General features: G+C 49.6%; 1 protein-coding gene across 1 annotated transcript; it reads left to right on the top strand.

Annotated features, from left to right (window-relative positions):
- The first annotated feature begins 485 nt into the window (after window positions 1-485).
- Window positions 486-20,542, top strand: GMPPB (GDP-mannose pyrophosphorylase B). Its single transcript, XM_082265759.1, has 10 exons — window positions 486-748; window positions 2,621-2,753; window positions 6,488-6,568; window positions 7,028-7,076; window positions 7,194-7,336; window positions 9,634-9,792; window positions 12,600-12,678; window positions 15,786-15,913; window positions 16,775-16,957; window positions 20,334-20,542. The coding sequence occupies exons 2-10, from the start codon at window positions 2,625-2,627 to the stop codon at window positions 20,463-20,465; spliced, it is 1,083 nt and encodes a 360-aa protein (XP_082121885.1). The 5' UTR covers window positions 486-748; window positions 2,621-2,624; the 3' UTR covers window positions 20,466-20,542.
- Window positions 20,543-22,514: the final 1,972 nt, after the last annotated feature.

Below are 22,514 nucleotides of genomic sequence, written 5' to 3'. Positions count from 1 at the left end.
CCAATCAAAATACGCTTATTAGGATTTTTTTTTACCAAAAATATGTAGCAGAATACAAATTGGCCTAAAATGATGAAAAAATTTGATTTTTATATTTTTTTATTGGGAATGTTTTATAGCAGAATGTGAAAATTAATGTTTTTTTTTCAGAATTTTCGCTCTTTTTTGTTTATAGCACAAAAAATAAAAAAACTGCAGAGGCGATCAAATACCACCAAAAGAAAGCTCTATTTGTGGGGGAAAAAGGACATCGGTTGCTATGGGAACGCAGACTCCGCTCCTCTGTCAAGCAGGATTCTCTGTGATTGGCCGCTATCAGCCATGTGACTCCTCCAGCCAACGTCACTTCCTCCTGTCAAAACTCTTCCGCGTTGCTGGAACTGTCTCCATGACAGCGGTCTCTCTCAGCTCCGATTGGTCAGCACTATCCAATCGTAGTGGGAGGTGTGCCGCTCCCTGATTGGTGGAGTTCCCGTTTAGGGGTGGTTTCGTTGTCGGACTGAAGGCCGCCACCCAGTGTTGACGAAGACGGAAAGAGTTGAGGGATGAGAGCGGCAGAGCGCGGCATGACCTTACAGAGCTCCCCCGGGGTCCCCAGAGCGAGCAGAGCCACCTGAGCCCTTGTGGGAGCCCGAAGGAGGGGTAAGGGGCGGACCCGGAACAGGAAGTGTACGGATAGCCACGCCCCTTCTCAGTGGACGCCTCAGGTTTGAATGGTGCTGAGCTGGAAGCTGTGACAGAGGAGCAGGTGAGACTTTTATGGGACTACAACTCCCAGCATGGCATGACTAACTCTCCTGGGGGAAGTAGTGTGTGTATATTGGAGAGGGGGACATCATGCTGGGAGTTGTGGTACCTCAGAGACACTACACCCCCCCCCCCAACATGTCCACTGTGAGAGAATACAACCTGGAGGACTGCAACACCCAGCATCCCCCTTCAGGGCTTTATAGAGGGGGGCATGCTGGGAGTTGTGGTACTACTACAATCCCCAACATCTCCTGCTGGGAGTGTGTGTGAGAGAGAGAGTACAGTCTGGAGGACTATAACTCCCAGCATCCTCCATTCAGGCTCTATAGAGGTGGGGATCATGCTGGAAGTTGTGGTACCTCAGGGACACTACTACTACCGCCAACATCTCTTGCTGGGAGTCTGTGAAGGGAGTACAGTTTGGAGGACTACAACACCCAACATCCCCCATCAGGGCTCTATGGAGGGAGGGAACATGCTGGGACTTGTAGTGCACTGGATCCATCTATTCAGAAACTACAGAGATCTCCAGAGGACTACAAGGCCCAGCATTGTACGCAGCGGGTTAAAGCACTGCTGGGGGTTGTAGTTCCACAGCAGCTCTCCACAGTGGCACCTGACCAATCATAGGTCAGTACAGAGAGTGGAGGCGGTGCGTTTTATCCTTTAGCAACCAGCTTTTGCCTGTATCCCATAGCAACTAGGTGTGGTATCCCTTAGCAACCAGATGATGTGTTGTATCCCATAGCAACCAGATGGCATGTGGTATCCTTTAGCAACCAATTGTCTTTTACATCCCATAGCAACAAGATGATGCGTGGTATTCTATAGCAACCACTTGGCTTCTTTATCCCACAGCAACCTGATGTGTGGTATCCCATAGCAACCACTTGTCTTTATCCCATAGCAACCAGATGATGTGTGGTATCACATAGCAACCACTTGGCTTCTTTATGCCATAGCAACAACATAATGTGTGGTATCCAATAGCAACCACCTGCCTTCTTTATGCCATAGCAACCAGATGATGTGTGGTATCCATTAGCAACCAGCTGTCCTTTTTATCCCTTAGCAACCAGATGATGTGTTGTATCCCATAGCAACCAGATGGCATGTGGTATCCTTTAGCAACCAATTTTCTTTTGCATCCCATAGCAACAAGATGATGCGTGGTATTCTATAACAACCACTTGGCTTCTTTATCCCATAGAAACCTGATGATGTTCGGTATCCCATAGCAACCACTTGTTTTATTTATTCCATAGCACCCAGATGATATGTGATATATCACAGCAACCTGTCTTCTGTATCCCATAGCAACCAGATGCGTGGTATTCCATAACAACCACTTGACTTCTTTATCCCATAGCAACCAGATGATGTGTGGTATCCCATAGCAACCACTTGACTTCTTTATCCCATAGCAACCAGATGATGTGTGGTATCTCATAACAACCAGCTGTCCCCTGTTTTGGCCTTCACCTTGGCTGCCATATGTTGGAAGTCTTGGTGGCTCCCGGTGGGTAGGTGATGTCTGCGGGGGATTAGTTGGCGGAGAATGTCTCTCCCTGTGTATGAAGTGGTAGAACCGGTTTGCCCAGTGAGGTGACAGGCCGGGAGATAACTGTCTGTCCATTTCTTTTTCCGGGTGGAGCCGCTCTTCCGGCTCAGGGTCATTATAATGTAATTTATTGTGATCCTTGGTTTACCTGATCCTGCCACACCCTCACTCCACTCAGAACTGAGAATGGGGCCCCCAAGATGTCTAATCGGAGCGTCCCACCAGTTCCTCTCCCCCGCACAGCTCTGTACATTATAGATATTGGTCGGTTCTCCTGGTTTATCTGTCTCTTATCTCTGTCTGTCACAGGAACATGAAAGCCTTAATCTTGGTCGGCGGCTTTGGCACCCGGCTCCGCCCCCTTACTCTGAGCGTCCCCAAACCGCTGGTGGATTTCTGTAATAAGCCAATCCTTCTGCATCAGGTGGAGGCTCTGGTGAAGGTGAGGACATGAAACACACAACCAACCACCCAACCTACCTTTAGAGCCGGCCTTTTATACTGTATACAGGATCTATAGAGCTAGCCTTGTATACCATGTACAGGGACCTATATTGTATACAGGCACTTATAGAGCCTGCCTTCCATACTGTGTACAGGATCTATAGCGTCAGCCATTTACAGAATCTATAGAGCTAGCCTCATGTATTGTATACAGTGACCTATTGAGCCGGCCTCATATACTGTGTGCAGGGACATATGGAGCCGGCCTCATATACTGTGTGCAGGGACATATAGAGCTGGTCTCATATACTGTGTGCAGGGACATATGGAGCCGGCCTCATATACTGTGTGCAGGGACATATGGAGCCGGCCTCATATACTGTGTGCAGGGACATATGGAGCCGGCCTCATATACTGTGTGCAGGGACATATAGAGCTGGTCTCATTTACTGTGTGCAGGGACCTATAGAGCCGGCCTCATATACTGTGTGCAGGGACCTATAGAGCCGGCCTCATATACTGTGTGCGGGGACCTATAGAGCCGGCCTCATATACTGTGTGCGGGGACCTATAGAGCCGGCCTCATATACTGTGTGCGGGGACCTATAGAGCCGGCCTCATATACTGTGTGCGGGGACCCATAGAGCCGGCCTCATATACTGTGTGCGGGGACCTATAGAGCCTGCCTCGTTTACTGTGTGCGGGGACCTATAGAGCCGGCCTCATATACTGTGTGCGGGGACCTATAGAGCCGGCCTCATATACTGTGTGCAGGGACCTATAGAGCCGGCCTCATATACTGTGTGCGGGGACCTATAGAGCCGGCCTCATATACTGTGTGCGGGGACCTATAGAGCCGGCCTCATATACTGTGTGCGGGGACCTATAGAGCCGGCCTCATATACTGTGTGCGGGGACCTATAGAGCCGGCCTCATATACTGTGTGCGGGGACCCATAGAGCCGGCCTCATATACTGTGTGCGGGGACCTATAGAGCCTGCCTCGTTTACTGTGTGCGGGGACCTATAGAGCCGGCCTCATATACTGTGTGCGGGGACCTATAGAGCTGGCCTCATTTACTGTGTGCGGGGACCTATAGAGCCGGCCTCATATACTGTGTGCGGGGACCCATAGAGCCAGCCTCATATACTGTGTGCAGGGACCTATAGAGCCGGCCTCGTTTACTGTGTGCGGGAACCTATAGAGCCGGCCTCATTTACTGTGTGCAGGGACCTATAGAGCCGGCCTCATATACTGTGTGCAGGGACCTGTGGAGCCAGCATTCTATACTCTGTACAGGGACCCATAGTGCGGGCCTCATATACTGTGTGCAGGGACCAACCAACCTTTAAAGCTAGCCTCCTACACTGTGTACAAGGACCTATAGTACTGGTGTCATGATACATCAAAAATACTGTGTACAGGATCTATAGGACCATCCTCATATACTGTGTACAGGGGTCTCTAGAGCCAACCTTGTGTACAAGGGACCTATGGAGCTGGCTTCATAGCGCGTACGGAATGTATGGAGCCGGCCTCATAGCGCGTACGGGACGTATGGAGCCGGCCTCATTTACTGTGTGCGGGGACCTATAGAGCCGGCCTCATATACTGTGTGCGGGGACCTATAGAGCTGGCCTCATTTACTGTGCGCGGGGACCTATAGAGCTGGCCTCATTTACTGTGTGCGGGGACCTATAGAGCTGGCCTCATTTACTGTGTGCGGGGACCTATAGAGCCGGCCTCATATACTGTGTGCGGGGACCTATAGAGCCGGCCTCATATACTGTGTGCAGGGACCTATAGAGCCGGCCTCATATACTGTGTGCAGGGACCTATAGAGCCGGCCTCATATACTGTGTGCAGGGACCTATAGAGCCGGCCTCATATACTGTGTGCAGGGACCTGTGGAGCCAGCATTCTATACTCTGTACAGGGACCCATAGTGCGGGCCTCATATACTGTGTGCAGGGACCAACCAACCTTTAAAGCTAGCCTCCTACACTGTGTACAAGGACCTATAGTACTGGTGTCATGATACATCAAAAATACTGTGGACAGGATCTATAGGACCATCCTCATATACTGTGTACAGGGGTCTCTAGAGCCAACCTTGTGTACAAGGGACGTATGGAGCCGGCCTCCTAGCGCGTACGGGACGTATGGAGCCGGCCTCCTAGCGCGTACGGGACGTATGGAGCCGGCCTCATAGCGCGTACGGGACGTATGGAGCCGGCCTCATAGCGCGTACGGGATGTATGGAGCCGGCCTCATAGCGCGTACGGGATGTATGGAGCCGGCCTCATAGCGCGTACGGGATGTATGGAGCCGGCCTCATAGCGCGTACGGGACGTATGGAGCCGGCCTCATAGCGCGTACGGGGCGTATGGAGCCGGCCTCTTAGCGCGTACGGAACGTATGGAGCCGGCCTCATAGCGCGTACGGAACGTATGGAGCCGGCCTCATAGCGCGTATGGAGCCGGCCTCATAGCGCGTACGGAACGTATGGAGCCGGCCTCATAGCGCGTACGGAAGTATGGAGCCGGCCTCATAGCGCGTACGGGACGTATGGAGCCGGCCTCATAGCGCATATGGAGCCGGCCTCATAGCGCGTACGGGGCGTATGGAGCCGGCCTCATAGCGCGTACGGGACGTATGGAGCCGGCCTCATAGCGCGTACGGGACGTATGGCGCCAGGCCTCATATCGCGTACGGGACGTATGGCGCCAGGCCTCATAGCGCGTACGGGACGTATGGCGCCGGCCTCATAGCGCGTACGGGACGTATGGCGCCGGCCTCATAGCGCGTACGGGACGTATGGCGCCGGCCTCATAGCGCGTACGGGACGTATGGCGCCGGCCTCATAGCGCGTACGGGACGTATGGAGCCGGCCTCATAGCGCGTACGGGACGTATGGAGCCGGCCTCATAGCGCGTACGGGACGTATGGAGCCGGCCTCATAGCGCGTACGGGACGTATGGAGCCGGCCTCATAGCGCGTACGGGGCGTATGGAGCCGGCCTCATAGCGCGTACGGGGCGTATGGAGCCGGCCTCATAGCTCGTACGGGACGCATGGAGCCGGCCTCATAGCTCGTACGGGACGCATGGAGCCGGCCTCATAGCTCGTACGGGACGCATGGAGCCGGCCTCATAGCTCGTACGGGACGCATGGAGCCGGCCTCATAGCTCGTACGGGACGCATGGAGCCGGCCTCATAGCTCGTACGGGACGCATGGAGCCGGCCTCATAGCTCGTACGGGACGCATGGAGCCGGCCTCATAGCTCGTACGGGACGCATGGAGCCGGCCTCATAGCTCGTACGGGACGCATGGAGCCGGCCTCATAGCTCGTACGGGACGCATGGAGCCGGCCTCATAGCTCGTACGGGACGCATGGAGCCGGCCTCATAGCTCGTACGGGACGCATGGAGCCGGCCTCATAGCTCGTACGGGACGCATGGAGCTGGCCTCATAGCTCGTACGGGACGCATGGAGCCGGCCTCCTATATGATGTACAGGGATCCATAACTGCTGTCATGGTAAAATCCAAAAATCTGATCAGGGACATTCATGTAGTAACATTTGGTCAGAATAATAAATATCTTGCAGTCGTTTCTTGGATGGGCAGGTCTTCTATCTTTCAACATGATCAGAAGATCTGTGTGTGTCCTGTACTCTGTATACATGTCCTCTGCCTCCTCTGTATGACTGTGTCTTCTCTCTTCTGGACAGGCGGGAGTTAAACATGTGATCCTGGCCGTCAGTTACATGTCAGACCTGCTGGAGAAGGAGATGAAGGAGCAAGAGAAGAGGGTGAGTCTCCCCAATATCTGAGCACATCTGAGATCCAGAGGAAGGTTCTTGTGGACAGAAATAGTGCATGTTATAAAATAAATTTACATCTGTAAGAAACAAAAATACGCAAAAGCATAAATAGCCATGAGTAATGTACTTAGAATTAAAGTTAATCTATAATTGCAATTTACAAAAAATCAGCAGTAGATTGAGCGTCACTTGACACCACCAGGAGACCTCACACTGCCCAAATATCAATGGTGAGCTCAAGGGATGGGAGCCTAATAATGTGAAAGTCATCGAAGGTCAAAAAATAAGAGATGGAAACCAACCAAGTATAAATCAAACCACCAATGGTACTCACTTAAACACAGATCAAAGAGCAGATATATTTACCCCTGTCAGTGTTTCGGTGTCCGGTCTGTGGTTCCAGCAGTCCTTGCGTTTCTCAGTCTGTGTTTCCTATGTCTCCCGCAGCTGGGGATCCGAATTTCCATGTCCCATGAGAAGGAGCCGCTTGGCACAGGTGAGCCTCACACCCCATACATTGCTTGAATGGACAGATGTTTTGGTGTTGTAGTCAGGTCTGTGTGGCTGGATTTGTGACCCTTGTCCCCCCCCCCCCCCCCTCATGTACACACAGCCGGGCCCCTCGCTCTCGCCAGAGACTTACTGACAGAAAACGCAGAGCCTTTCTTTGTGCTGAACAGTGACGTCATCTGTGACTTCCCCTTTGAAGAGATGGTTCGCTTCCACCGGCAACACGGAAAGGAGGGGACCATTGTGGTGAGCTGGACCTTCCTTATTGCCTTTGTATTGGCTACAGTTTATGGCTGGTGGGGGCTTAAAGGCAAAGTCCACCTTTTGCAAAGAAATGACAAATGCACGTATATTTGCAGAAAAAAAAGTACATATTTTTAATTTTTTTTTGCAAATGAGACTGCAAAGCATTGCAACTGGTGAATGACTGGTGCAGTGCCAGGTTACTGCAGACTCTTCCTCTAGCTCTATGTCTGGCCAAGGCACAGAGCTACAGTTAGAGATCTGGAGGAAGTGTCACTGGACTGAGTGTGGGGATCAGCACACTTGTGTTCTGTTAAGAACTACCAGTCCATCTGCCACAGTGGAAGATGGGACTTGTAGCTTATTCATTCACAGATCTCTTTGTCACATTTATGACGTGTTTTTATTGGGTCTGTGAAAGGTTGAAAACGTTTCAAGATTGCTCAATAAATGCCCATGGATGGATTATTTTCTAATGGGAAGTGCTTAAAGGGGAAGTGATGTAGAGCAGCAGTACCTGCTCGGCACCCAATTTACCCAGTGAGTAGGGGAAGGGGGTGGATGGGGGGGGGGGGTGGAGTTTGCTGGTGGATTGGTCGGGGGATTGGCTATTCATGGAGTCTGTCCTCCGCACCCCTTTTCAGCATAGTCCCCCCCCCCCCCCCTTTATATCAGTGCCCTCAATTGCCCTTCACACCACAGCCCCCCTTTACATTACAGTGCGGTCTCGGTTACATTAATTAAGGGGGCTGTGATGTAAAGGGGAACGGAGGACACCGATATAAAGGGTGGACTGTGCTGAAAGGGCGACTGAGGACCGACTCCATTAATATTCCCATCCCTCGACTCATCCAGGGGGGCTGTGATGTAAAGGGGGCACTGTGATGTAAAGGGGGGGGCACTGTGAAATAAAGGGGGCTGCTCTGTAAAGGGGTGCACTGTGATATAAAGGGGGCACAGTGATATAAAGGTGACTGCTCTGTAAAGGGGTTAACTGTAATATAAAGGAGGCACTGTGATATAAAAGGCACTGCACTGTAAAGATGACTAACAAGCCATCAGTGTTCTAGGTGCTGGTAAGGTGCAGTTACAGAGCAATTACCATTAAAATGAATGGGGACGGCTGACGAGCGTTGATGCCTCATGCTGCTTAACTTTTAAGACCACACTACCTCTCCTTTTGTGAACAGCACTATGTGGTGCCATTGTAATATTCATGGCAGGTGTTGAAGGGCAGTTATGACGCTTTAACCACTTATGGACCGCCCACCGAGTATTTACGTTGGTACTTTGACGTTAAATACCAGGGTTATGGCAGCAGATAGCTGCCATAACCTCGGTAATTTTTTAAATGCTGGGTGGTCCGCCTTAACATATGGGTGGTCCCAGCGGCGGATTCGCCATGGGATCACCCTTATGGGTGGAGGAAGAGGTGCCCCCCCCACACACACACACTTCCTGGTCATTTTCCCCACTTACCGGACCTGTCGGTAGCGGGAAAAATGATCCAGTATGCTGTCCCCTCAGGCAGGAAGTCGAGTGAGGGCAAAATGGCCCTCACTCGACTCTATGGCCTTGGACGACCGGAGCCCATTTTTTTCATCTTTTTTTTTTTTTCCTTTTTTAGTGTAGATGTGAGATCTGAGGTCTTTTTTGACTGCAGATCTCACATTTTCATTTAAAAAAAAAGTGAATTTTTTCTAAAAAATAAAATTGGGTTTATAAGACCGCTGTGCAATTACAGTGTGATAAAAAGTATTGCAATGATCTCTATTTTATTCTCTAGGGTCTCTGCTAAAAAAAAAATTTATAATGTTTGGGGGTTCCAAGTAATTTTCTAGCAAGAAAAAAATGATTTTAACTTGTAAACAACAAGTGTCAGAAAAATGCCCGGTCCAGAAGTGGTTGAAAAAATTGGAAATAAATGCTGCATAAACACATGGCATTATTACATGTGGTAATGAGCCCTTTGAGAGGGGCAGTTTTGGGGGTGGGGGGGTGATTGGTCCGCCTGGCACTATGTTACATGTTACACCCTAAATATGGGTGTAACATGGTCTTAAAGGTGTAGTTAGCTTTTTAAAGCCGAGAATTATGGGATTGCCTAGAAGCAAGGCTGTGTGTAGGCCATACCGGTAATTCTTACTAATTGTTTTCTCATGGGTTATGTACAATCTCTACCATACAATGGCCATTCCTTTTACTCCTCCAAGATGTGGACGATGAGTCTTCATGGTTCAGAGACACAGCTGAGGTAGAAGACCTGAAAGCCAATATAAGATATTTTTCTTTCCACACAGGTTACAAAGGTGGAGGAACCCTCAAAGTACGGCGTGGTGGTCTATGAGGGAGAGACGGGCAGAATCCAGCGATTTGTCGAGAAACCGCAAGTCTTTGTATCCAACAAGATCAACTCTGGATTATATATCTTCTGCCCGTCTATACTGAACCGGATCCAGGTAATAAGACCACACAGACAGGGTTCATGAGTGACCTGTGCACTGTACTGTACCGATTAGTATGTGAACCGGGTGTACGGGTCACATGAAACCATATAGTACATCTGTGTTTTAGAAGTATCTCTGCCAGCCCATAATAACACCCAGCAGTCATGTGACACGATGGGGGGATTTACTAAACCTGGAGCACACAGAATGTATAGTAACCAATCGGCTTCCAGGTTTTATTGTCAAAGCTTAACTAACCAAGCTGAAATTAGAAGCTGACTAGTTACTATGCACTGCTGCATGAGATTCTGAGTGCTCCAGTTTTAGTAAATCTCATCCAGTGATAGGAAAGGGACTTTACAGTATATCACTGGGTGTGATGGTCTATATCAGGGGTCTTCAAACTATGGCCCTCCAGTTGTTCAGGAACTACAATTCCCATCATGTCTGTGAATGTCAGAGTATTACAATGCCTCGTGGGATGTGTAGTTCCACAACAGCTGGAGGGCCGTAGTTTGAGGATCCCTGGTCTATAACAATCTCTTCCAGCTCATAGGAACAGCCGCAGTCATGTGACACAGCCATAAAACGGGACTATATATTATTTGGTGTAATGGTGTATAGAAGTATCCCTTCCAGCCCATACTAACACCCCACAGTTATGACACAGCTATAGGAAGGAAATTTATATCACTAGGTGTAATGGCCTATTGAAGTACTCCTGCCGGCTCATAGGAACACCCCACATTCATGTGATGCAGCCATAGGAAGTAATTGTATATCACTGGGTATAATGGTGTATGGAAGTACCCCTTCCAGTCCATAGGAACACCCCACAGTCATGTGATGCAGCCATAGGAAGGCATCGTATATCATTGGGTTAATGGTGTATGGAGTTATCCCTGCCAGCCCATAGGAACACTCCACAGTCATGTGATGTAGCCATAGGAAGAAATTGTATATCACTGGTTATAATGGTCTATGGAAGTAACCCTTCCAGTCCATAGGAACACCCTATAGTCACGTGATGCAGCCATAGGAAGTAATTGTATATCACTGGATATAATGGTCTATGAAAGTACCCCTACCATGGTGCCAATAGGAACACCCTGCAGTCATGTGATGCAGCTATAGCAAGTAATTGTTTATCACTAGATATATAATGGTCCATGGAAGTATCCCTGCCAGCCTATAGGAACACCCCACAGTCATGTGATGCAGCCATAGGAAGGCATCGTATATCATTGGGTTAATGGTCTATGGAAGTATCCCTGCCAGCCTATAGGAACACCCCACAGTCATGTGATGCAGCCATAGGAAGGGATTGTATATCACTGGGTATAATGGTCTATGGAAGTACCCCTTCCAGTCCATAGGAACACCCCACAGTCATGTGATGCAGCCATAGGAAGGGATTGTATGTCATTGGGTTAATGGTGTATAGAAGTATCCCTGCCAGTCCATAGGAACACCCCACAGTCATGTGATGCAGCCATAGGAAGGGATTGTATATCACTGGGTATAATGGTCTATGGAAGTACCCCTTCCAGTCCATAGGAACACCCCACAGTCACGTGATGCAGCCATAGGAAGAAAATTGTATATCATTGGGTATAATGGTCTATTGAAGTACCCCCTGCCAGTCCATAGGAACACCCTATACCAGTGATAGCGAACCTTGGCACCCCAGAGGTTTTGGAACTACATATTCCATTATGCTCATGCACTCTGCAGTGTAGTTGAGCATCATGGAAATTTTAGTTCCAAAACACCTGGAGTGCCAAGGTTCGCCATCACTGCTTTACCATACATATGTGATGCAGCCATAGGAAGAAGTTGTATATCACTGGGTATAATGGTCTATGGAAGTACCTCCTGCCAGTCCACAGGAACACCCTATAGTCACGTGACACAGTCGTAGGAAGGGAATTTATTACACTGGGTGTGATGGTGACTCAGTCACTCACCTGATGTGTTTTTTAGTTGGAATTTTTACTTCCTTGATGCATTTTCAGCCTGAAGGAGAAATGTTATCAGCAGATATGAGAGAACCAACAGGAACTGAATCCTGGAGACAAATTTCTCCTTGCATAATGATTGTCCATTCAGCAAACCATCAATGAGCTTTTCTAGCTATCATCGTCCTGTTCTGAGCGCTATGGTGGAGGCAGGGGAAGACCCCCCAACACCAGGCTAGTAAAGTTCCTTCTGGGGGGGATACTGGGCAGTGTTTTTTTTTTTTTTTTTCCACTGGGACATCAGAACACTAACAAGGTACATTGTCTTAACTCTACTTCTGGTCTTTTTAGGAAGGTGGGATCATCATTACAATCTAAGCCTGGCCATTCACACAAAGTGACAATTTCCCCAAGCAACCAGATTGAGGGACCATTTCATGTCTACATCGCGATTTGAGCAAAGTTAGCAGTCATTCTGATCTGTTTTGAACTAGGAAAGGTGTACATAGGCAGGGCAGCACAATGTATTGCTTGGTATAGTTTGCTGGGGTCCCCTTTTGCACTACATCACAATCCATCCTAATGGTTCTCAGGGGGAATAATGGACCAGGCAAGGCTTGAGAACCTCAACCAATCACCTTCCTACCGCCGCCTTTCAACTAAATACCTATACTCAGCTGAGTTAAAAAAAGATGTATTTAGGGGCTCCTGAAATGTACATCTATAGTCCCATCACATTGTCATTCTAGAAGAGGAGTTGAATGGAAGTCGGATTAGCTGCATTGTTGGGTTATGTTCATCCTTACACTCTGTATTTTAGTTTGGCAGTCACTGTACATTATTAATGTCTGCTCTCTGCAGCTGCGCCCGACGTCCATAGAGAAGGAGATTTTCCCTGCCATGGCTGAGGAAGGACAATTATTTGCAATGGAGCTACAAGGTGAGCGGGGGAGGCAATGGGGCCTTATGTATAATGGGGTGGAGGGACCAGGACCTTATGTTTAATGGGAAGGAGGGAACAGGGCTCTATGTTTAATGGGAAGGAGGGAACAGGGCTCTATGTTTAATGGGAAGGAGGGAACAGGGCTCTATGTTTAATGGGAAGGAGGGAACAGGGCTCTATGTTTAATGGGAAGGAGGGAACAGGGCTCTATGTTTAATGGGAAGGAGGGAACGGGGTCCTAGGTTTAATGGGAAGGAGGGAACGGGGTCCTAGGTTTAATGGGAAGGAGGGAACGGGGTCCTAGGTTTAATCGGAAGGAGGGAACGGGGTCCTAGGTTTAATCGGAAGGAGGGAACGGGGTCCTAGGTTTAATGGGAAGGAGGGAACAGGGTCAAATGTTTAATGGGAAGGAGGGAACAGGGCATCATTTGTAACTAAGCGGGGGGGGGGGGCTTTTTGTAATAAGGAGGAAAGAACGCTAAGGCTTTACTTGCAATAGGGCAGTGGGAAGATTGTGGAGGGACGGGAGCACTGGTTGGTATGCATAGCAGGGGCTTTCATTTTAGGTGTGCATAGCATAAAATGTCAACCATATAAGCAAAAAAATTCCAGAAAATTGCAATAGGGGTTATACATATATACAGTATCTCACAAAAGTAAGTACACCCCTCACATTTTTTTGAAAATGTTATTGTATCTTTTCATGTGACAACACTGAAGAAATGACACTCTGCTACAATGTAAAGTAGTGAGTGTACAGCTTGTATAACAGTGTAAATTTGCTGTCCCCTCAAAATAAATCAACACACAGCCGTTAATGTCTAAACCACTGGCAACAAAAGTGAGTGCACCCCTAAGTGAATATGTCCGAATTGGGCCCAAAGTGTAAATATTTTGTGTGGCCTCCATTATTTTCCAGCTCTGCCTTAACCCGCCTGGGCATGGAGTTCACCAGAGCTTCACAGGTTGGCACTGGAGTCCTCTTCCACTCCTCCATGACGAAATCACGGAGCTGGTGGATGTTGGAGACCTTGCGCTCCTCCACCTTCTGTTTGAGGATGCCCCACAGATGCTCAATAGGGTTTAGGTCTGGAGACATGCTTGGCCAGTCCATCACCTTTACCCTCAACTTCTTTAGCACGGCAGTGGTCATCTTGGAGGTGAGTTTGGGGTCGTTATCATGTTGGAATACTGCCCTGCGGCCCAGTCTCCGAAGGGAGGGGATCATGCTCTACTTAGTATGTCACAGTACATGTTGGCATTCATGGTTCCCTCAATGAACTGTAGCTCCCCAGTGTCTGCAGCACTCATGCAGCCCCAGACCATGACACTCCCACCACCATGCTTGACTGTAGGCAAGACACACTTGTCTTTGTACTCCTCACCTGGTTGCCACCACACACGCCTGACACCATCTGAACCAAATGAGTTTATCTTGGTCTCATCAGAACACAGGACATGGTTCCAGTAATCCATGTCCTCAGTCTGCTTGTCTTCAGCAAACTGTTTGAGGGGTTTCTTGTGCATCAAGTGCACTCACCTTCTTTGGTCAACCATGGCGAGGCCTGTTCTGAGTGGAACCTGTCCTGTTAAACCGCTGTATGGTCTTGGCAACTGTACTGTAGCTCATTTTCAGGGTCTTGGCAATCTTCTTATAGCCTAGGCCAGTAAGGGCAAACCTTGGCACCCCAGATGTTTTGGAACTACTTTTTCTATGATTCTCATGCACTCTGCGGTGTAGCCAAGCATCATGGGAAATGTAGTTCCAAAACATCTGGGGTGCCAAGGTTCGCCATCACTGGCCTAGGCCATCTTTATGTGGAGTAACCTGTCCTGTTAAACCAGTGTATGGTTTTGGCCACTGTGCTACAGCTCCGTTTCAGGGTCTTGCAATCTTCCTATAGCCTAGGCCATATTTATGTAGAGCAACAATTCTTTTCAGATCCCCAGAGAGTTCTTTGCCATGAGGTGCCATGTTGAACTTCCAGTGACCAGTATGAGAGAGTGAGAGCGATCACACCAAATTTAACACACCTGCTCCCCATTCACACCTGAGACCTTTGTAACCCTAACAAGTCACATCACCCTGGGGAGGGAAAATGACTAATTGGGCCCAATTTGGACATGGTCACTTAGGGGTGTACTCACTTTTGTTGCCAGCGGTTTAGACATTAATGGGGACAGTGGGGTGTGTCGGGCTCCAGCGGGAAGGGACAGTGGGGTGTGTCGGGCTCCAGCGGGAAGGGACAGTGGGGTGTGTCGGGCTCCAGCGGGAAGGGACAGTGGCGTGTGTCAGGCTCCAGCGGAAGGGACAGTGGGGTGTGTCGGTCTCCAGCGGAAGGGACAGTGGGGTGTGTCGGTCTCCAGCGGAAGGGACAGTGGAGTGTGTCGGGCTCCAGCGGAAGGGACAGTGGGGTGTGTCGGTCTCCAGCGGAAGGGACAGTGGGGTGTGTCGGTCTCCAGCGGAAGGGACGGTGGGGTGTGTCGGTCTCCAGCGGAAGGGACGGTGGGGTGTGTCGGTCTCCAGCGGAAGGGACGGTGGGGTGTGTCGGTCTCCAGCGGAAGGGACGGTGGGGTGTGTCGGTCTCCAGCGGAAGGGACAGTGGGGTGTGTCGGTCTCCAGCGGAAGGGACAGTGGGGTGTGTCGGTCTCCAGCGGAAGGGACAGTGGGGTGTGTCGGTCTCCAGCGGAAGGGACAGTGGGGTGTGTCGGTCTCCAGCGGAAGGGACAGTGGGGCGTGTCGGGCTCCAGCGGAACGGACCGTGAGATAGAATGGGTCTTAGAGCACCACTATGACAATGATATAATAAGTGGAAGGCCTCTTGGAGGAGGCTGCATATGGGACTCCATGGATGGAATAGGGGACAGGATAGAAGGGCAGGCAAATTGGCGATGGGGTGTAAGGAAGAAAAAGAAGTAAGGGGATAGAAAATTGAGGGGGTGGTTATAAGGGTAAGGTGGAAGAAAAGTGGCCTAGGAAGGAGAAGAGAGGAAAAAAAGGGGGAAGTGGTATGGGAGCCAAGGAAGCCACCTGCAGTATCAAAATTCAGCCAGTGAAGAGCGCTAACCGCCATCATGTGACTAATTTGTCTTCCTGTCCGCAGGGTTCTGGATGGACATCGGGCAACCCAAAGACTTCCTGACCGGCATGTGCATGTACCTGCAGTCTGTGAGACACAAACACCCCGACTGGCTCCACACCGGGTCCGGTTTTGCAGGGAATGTCTTAGTGGTAAGATTATGTACACAGGCTGTGGGGGCCGATGGGAATTGGGTGACACTGCTTAGTGATGTGTATGGAGGCTGCTGTATGTCTGTCCTCCATATCGCACTCATTATACACCTCCACTGCTGTACTCTGCTGCCACCATGAGGAGAGAGCAGCAACTACATTCCAGAGGAAACCTTGCCTTTTCTAGGGACCTATTTATTATTCATTTGTGACAGTAAAATCACTGCTTCTCTTCTCACTGCACTTTGTTCTATTTCACTGCCTTTTATTTTTACAAAAACTTGATATGGGAAATTATGGTTGAAAATAATGGTTCCCCCTTGCCCATTAATATGGAGTTGCCCCCCTGTGCAGCTATAACATCCTTCACCCCGAGAAGGCTTCCCACAAGATTTTAGAGTGTCTGTGGGAATTCCTGCTTATTTGTGTGGTCAGGTACTGATGTTGGATGAGAAGCCCTGGCTCCCTATTGGCGTTCTGGTTTGCCCTAAAGTTTTTAGTAGGGTTGAAGTCAGGGTTCTGTGCAGGACCCTCGAGTTCCTCCACACCAAACCAGTCTTTATGGGTCTGGCTTTGTACACAGGGGCACAGTCATGCTGGAACAGTCAGAAAAGGGTCTTTACCAAACTGTTACCAGAAGTTTGGAAGAGCACAATTGTCTACAATGTCCTTGAATGATGGAGAACTTAATGGTACCCTTCACTGGAAACACTGGAACTCAATCATTAGGAAGGTGGTTTTGATATATGCTATATAGCAGATGGGGGGGCTCTCTATATCTCTTTTGCACTTAGTGATGATGTGTAGATCCCTCTCCATTCTGAATACAAACCTCTCCATGACTTCTCTATTCCTCTGTAGGATCCCACTGCCAAGATTGGGGAAAATTGCTGCATTGGGCCCAATGTGACGATCGGGCCGGGCGTGACGGTGGAGGATGGAGTGCGGATAAAGCGTTGCACAATCATGAAGGGGTCTCGTATTCGCTCACACGCCTGGCTGGAGTCCTCTATAGTGGGATGGAGCTCAGCTGTTGGACAATGGGTGAGTTGGAGCTTCAAGGCTTTTCTACCATCAGGCTAGAAAACAGCAGTGATCTGGACTGCTGCTTTTTATGATTCCACCATTCTGTGCACCTTGCTGGGATTTTACCATAGAATCCTTTTCAGAGAGTGCAAAGGGTGCCTGTGAGTCTCGTCTACCCCTGAAAAGACCCAACTTCCACCCCTCCGTACATACATTGCAGTGTACTCAACCCCTAATCACCACCCATTGGTGGAGGCCAGTGTGCCGGGTATCCTTTGACCAAGGCTCAGCTGTGTGCTGTAAAGGGCATTACTAGCTACAATGGGGTACCCAGAAAACAGGAATTTGATTAATTTTATGATTTTGAAAGCTGTTTTAGATCTTGTATTACAGAATCTAGAAGTTCACAGAATAGCTCCACCTGAAACGTCATGTCCTGTCTGTCACTGCAGCACATACAAGGCAAGCTCATTGCAACTTCTATTTTGGTGGGATGGTGGCGGAGAATCCACAGAGACCTCTACAAAGCTATGAATTAGTGTATGTCAAAGATCAGGCCCATGGTGACTTGCTAACCACAGCAAGTACCTTTTTTTTTTTTTTGGCAAAGGAAGGATTCCTTGGAAGGTAAAACAAGGCTATGAAATGGCTATCACAGCCTGCATTACCACCAGCCACCACTAGAGGAAGACCTGCCCAATTCTAGCTAGCTGAATACATAGGCAGATACAAATCTTGCATACAATCTGGTGCTCCCTAAGGGTGATGTAGCAGCTATGTGATTCCCACACACTTCTAAGATTCATTAAACTATCATGTGAGCTGGAATCCTGGTCCAATTTCACCTTTCCCACTGCCCACATGCACCAGACACAGGATTCAGCATAGACTGCCACTACCTGCAGTATGTCAGCTGACTGGTCTGGTAGCCCAGAGATTCTCAAACACTAGACCATGGTCCTCTGCTGGGCTGTGGCTTTTCTCTTTCTAGACCTCCAGCTGGCTGCAGATCCACTAACCTACCACGGTGCCTCCAAGCTCCTATAGTATCTCCAACCTCCCGTAATGGTCACAGCGCCACCCAGCTTCCCACAGTGCTCCCTAGCCTGCCACAGAGCTTCAAGCCCATATTCTTTCACAGCACATCCTAGCTGCCAGAGGCTTCTCATCCCCAACAGAGCCAATAAGTATGCTGCAGATTCCCCAAACCCCTTCCAGAACCGCACCCTCACAGTGCCTCTTAGCCTGCTGCAGACTTCCAGCCCCCCTATAACGCCCAAAACCTACAACAATGTCTCATGGTGCCCATCAACCTCTCGCAGTGCCTCTCAGCCCCTGTAGAACTCTCCAGTCCTCCTATATTGCCCCTGCAAAGACATTAGCCTCCTGAAGGAACCCAGTCCCCTCCAGAGACCTAATCCTCAACAAGACCACTAAGTCCCTGAACCCCCATCCACGGTGACACCCAGCCCCATCCAGAACCCCCATCCACGGTGACACCCAGCCCCATCCAGAACCCCCATCCACAGTGACACCCAGTCCCATCCAGAACCCCCATCCACAGTGACACCCAGCCACATCCAGAACCCCCATCCACAGTGACACCCAGCCACATCCAGTGACACCAAGCCCAATCCAGAACCCCATCCACTGTGACACCTAGCCACGTCCAGTGACACCAAGCCCAATCCAGAACCCCATCCCCTGTGACACCCAGCCACATCCAGAACCCCCCATCCTCCCACAGTGCCAACTATCCTGCTACAGAGCTTCACCTTATAAATGCCAGCAACCTTCAACAGTGTCTCATGGTGCCTACCAACCTCTCACAGTGCCTCCTAGCCCCTGCAAAGCCCTCAGCCTCCTCAAGAGACCCAGGCCCCTCCAGAGATTTCATCCTCATTGGAACCACTACGTCTGCTGCAGAGTCCCTAAATCTCCACCAGAACCCCCATCCCCAGTGACCCCCCACCCTCATCCATTTTTTTTTTTTTTTTTTTTTACTGTTGGGGCATAGAAGGTTTTGGAAGAATTTATTGGGCCCTTGTCTCAATATGGTTAAGAACCCCCTTTCCTAGACAACCACACACACAGATCCCTGCACACCAAGCATACAGACACTGGTAATACAATGCAACAACCTACCTAGGAGTAATGAATTCTTAACTTAGTAGGCAGAAGGCCACCTATTAATTTTTACAAATGTAGAACCCTCCCAGTCAGGTGCTAGATAGGAAGCATAGTTTTGATTCTGGCTGCTTATCAGCAGAATTACAGGCTAAAGTTATGTGCTTCCTGCTTATCAGGGAGTAGGATTTACAGTTAGGCCTGTTGCATTTGTCCATGTGTGATTCATCTGGGCTGAGGGAGTGTCCCCACTGTATCCAATAGGGAGGCCTGTTGGACAGTGGAGGAAACCCAGCCAGTGACACGCAGGCTTTTTTAACTATCTCAGTGGCTTGGCACAGATAGTGGTGCATCCTGGGATGTGTTACAAAAGCCAAGGACACATGTGGCAGGGTGTCTTTGGGTGGGAAGCCAGGTCCCAGAAGGAGAGTACGTCTGTTTCTCCTTCTGCAGCTGGGAAAGGTGGCCACAGGCAGTCTGCTGACAAGTGGAGTTTGGAGGCAATGGTGACTCTGGAAAAACAGTGTCCGTGAGTACAGAGGAACTTGCCCAGGGGTCTACCAGGAAGGGGACCACTCCAGAAGCTAGAGTCAGCGGACAGGTGTCAGCACACCGGTGGTGAGAGGAAAGGGGGTGCCAGTTTCAGAACCCTGAAGAGAATAACTGAAACAGGAACCTTTAACACTATCTTCACTTCAATGGCAAGGTGAAGCAGCGGCCTTGCCGCACACTACAGCTAGTTGTCCGCAAGATTGTTCATAGTTGGAGTATTCCACTCATCCCTTCTCCTATCCCAGTCCTAAATAAAACTACAAAACAACCCCTGGATTGATTATTGACTGAGCCAAGGACTTTCAAGGCTGTTTGCTATCAGTTGCTAAGGGTAACCCAGGGGAATCCAGAAAGCGTAATTCTCAGCAGTCCTCTAGGGGGCAATGCTACACAATTGATAGTGAGTTGATGGGTGTTAAGCCAGCCATACATGGGTAGATTTTTTTTTCAAGGGGGTTGGTGCTTGCAAGGCCACCTACGGCTTGTGATTCAGCAACATCTACAGCCAGCCTTCGTTTCTTGTTTGCCCAGGCCTCATGCTGTCTGTTCGAATTTTAAATTGTGTCCATACTACTGAATACTGAACGTATTTGTGATATTAGTATCACCGTGTAGTTCAGAATTTGATTGGTTGCTATGGTTACGGGTCACAAATCTTCATTATTTGTAAATGTAAGACATGGAGTGTGTGACGTTTCCATCTATTGTATTTCAGGTACGGATGGAGAACGTGACCGTGCTGGGCGAGGATGTTATTGTTAATGATGAGCTTTACCTGAATGGAGCCAATGTCTTACCCCACAAGTGCATCGCCGAGTCAGTGCCGGAACCCCGAATTATAATGTAGAGACGCCATGGAACTCTCTAGAACTGCAGACTGAGATTTTACATTATGGTTTACAAGCACTGTTCTGTTACCCTCTGGAGGCCCTGAGAAGTCCTGAGCAACCAGTGCCAAACTCGCCTGAGTTCAGTATGGGTGGGGTGCCCCCTGCCTGCACTCTCTATGGATGGGGAAATCTCTTTTCTGATCATAGTATGGGGTGGGGGGTGGTGCCTCTCCTGTACAAAGTATGGGGCAGAGAGGGTCTCTTTCCTGTACATAGTATTGGGGTGGTGGTGTCCAATGCTTGCACTTACTGGGGGGGGGGGGGGGGGGGGGTCTTGCTACTGTTTATAGTATGGAGGGTGGGGTGTCTCTGTCCTGTGCATTGTAGGGTGGGGGGTTGGGTGTCCCATACCAGCATTTAATATGGAGAAAAAGGTCTCTCTCCTGTACATAGTATGGGAGCAGGGTAATGTCTGTCCTGTACATAGTATAGTTGGAAGGGGGAGAGAATCTCTCTTTACATAATGAGGGGGTACGGATCTCTTTTTGGGAAGGGGCTCCCTTTCTCTAGATAGGTCAGCGACTGCCACTCTGTAGGAAGAGGGAGTCTCTCTCCTCCCTCCTGTTCCATGTGCGAGGTGTCTCTTTCTCTCCTGCTCTTGGTATGTGGGGGGGGGTCTCTCTTTCTATGTCTTAGTAGGTACGGTATGTGGAAGTAGGGGAGTTTCTCTCTCTTGCCGTTAGTAGGCTGTTGGGGAACTGGGGAATCTCCAGTTCCTCCTGCACTCAGTATGCAGAAGGAGAGGGTCTCCCTCTTGCCTGCACTCAGTATGCACAATTGTGCGATCGCAATCTCTCGCTCGCACTCAGTATGCAGTAGGGGGTCTTTTATTTCTCCTGTACTCAGTATGTGGTGGGGGGTCTCCCTTTCTTCTGTGCTTAGGAAGACCCCGCCCCACCTCATACTGAGTACAGGAAAAAGGAATACCCCGCCCCACCGCATACTGAGTGCAGGAGAAAGGGAGACCCCGCCCCACAGCATACTTTCTCCTGCGCTCAGTATGTGGTGGGGTGGGGTCTCCCTTTCTCCTGCACTCGGTATGCGGTGGGGTCTCTCTTTCTCCCTTTCTCAGTATGCGGTGGGGCGGGGGTCTCCCTTTCTCAGTATGTGGTCGGTTGGGGTTTCTCTTTCTCCTGTATTCAGTATGCGGTGGGGGTCTCCTTTTCTCCTGTATTCAGTATGCGGTGGGGTCTCCTTTTCTCCTGTATTCAGTATGCGGTGGGGGCCTCCCTTTCTCAGTATGCGGTGGGGCAGGGTCTCCCTTTCTCCTTCAAGTAGTGGGGTTATTGTGTCTCTCCCCCCTGCACTAAGTATGTGGGGGGTCTCACAGGTGCCTTATAACAGAGGAAATGAAGGTTATAATGGCAGACAATCCACCCTGATCTTCCTATTCACACCACCTTGTATATAATCACTGAAGGATTTCTCACTGGTTTGCACTGCTGATCCCTGGAGGGAGGGGGGTCCTCAGTTCCTTATAGGTATGCACTACTGGTCCCTGGAGGGGCCCCAATTCATGGCTGTAATCAGTGTTCACCAGATCTGCCAGCAGAGAGAGGGTTAATCATACTACAGACTGGGATTGTGTGCTCTCTCATTGGAAGAACTGCCTGGATTAGATCTTCCAAATGGTATTTTATTATCTAAAATTGTCACTGTGTCCGTCTCCATTAGTTGGGGTGCTGCGTCCGTCTCCATCAGTTGGGGGGTGCCGCGTCCGTCTCCATCAGTTGGGGTGCCGCGCCCAATATCCTGGAGGAAAACAGCAGAGAAGATTCCCCCAGAACAGCCGACCAGCCGGGCGTTTACTACTGCAAAGGGGATCATTGCCCCTTGTCTATGCTGGGAATGGATGTAGGAATACAAATATCACCCAGGTGAGAAGCCTTTAGCTGGAAGCTGCTACTTTCCCTTTGACTTGGATGGGGTGGAAAAAAAAAACTGTTCTGAGTTGGATTAAGTCTTTGCGTTGGCTCTACAACTCATGTCAATGAAGCTGATCTGCA

This window comes from Pelophylax lessonae (assembly GCF_965119305.1).
Source record: "Pelophylax lessonae genome assembly, chromosome: 8".
NCBI classification, from domain to species: Eukaryota; Metazoa; Chordata; class Amphibia; order Anura; family Ranidae; genus Pelophylax; species Pelophylax lessonae.
This window is presented reverse-complemented; position numbering and strand designations above follow the sequence as displayed.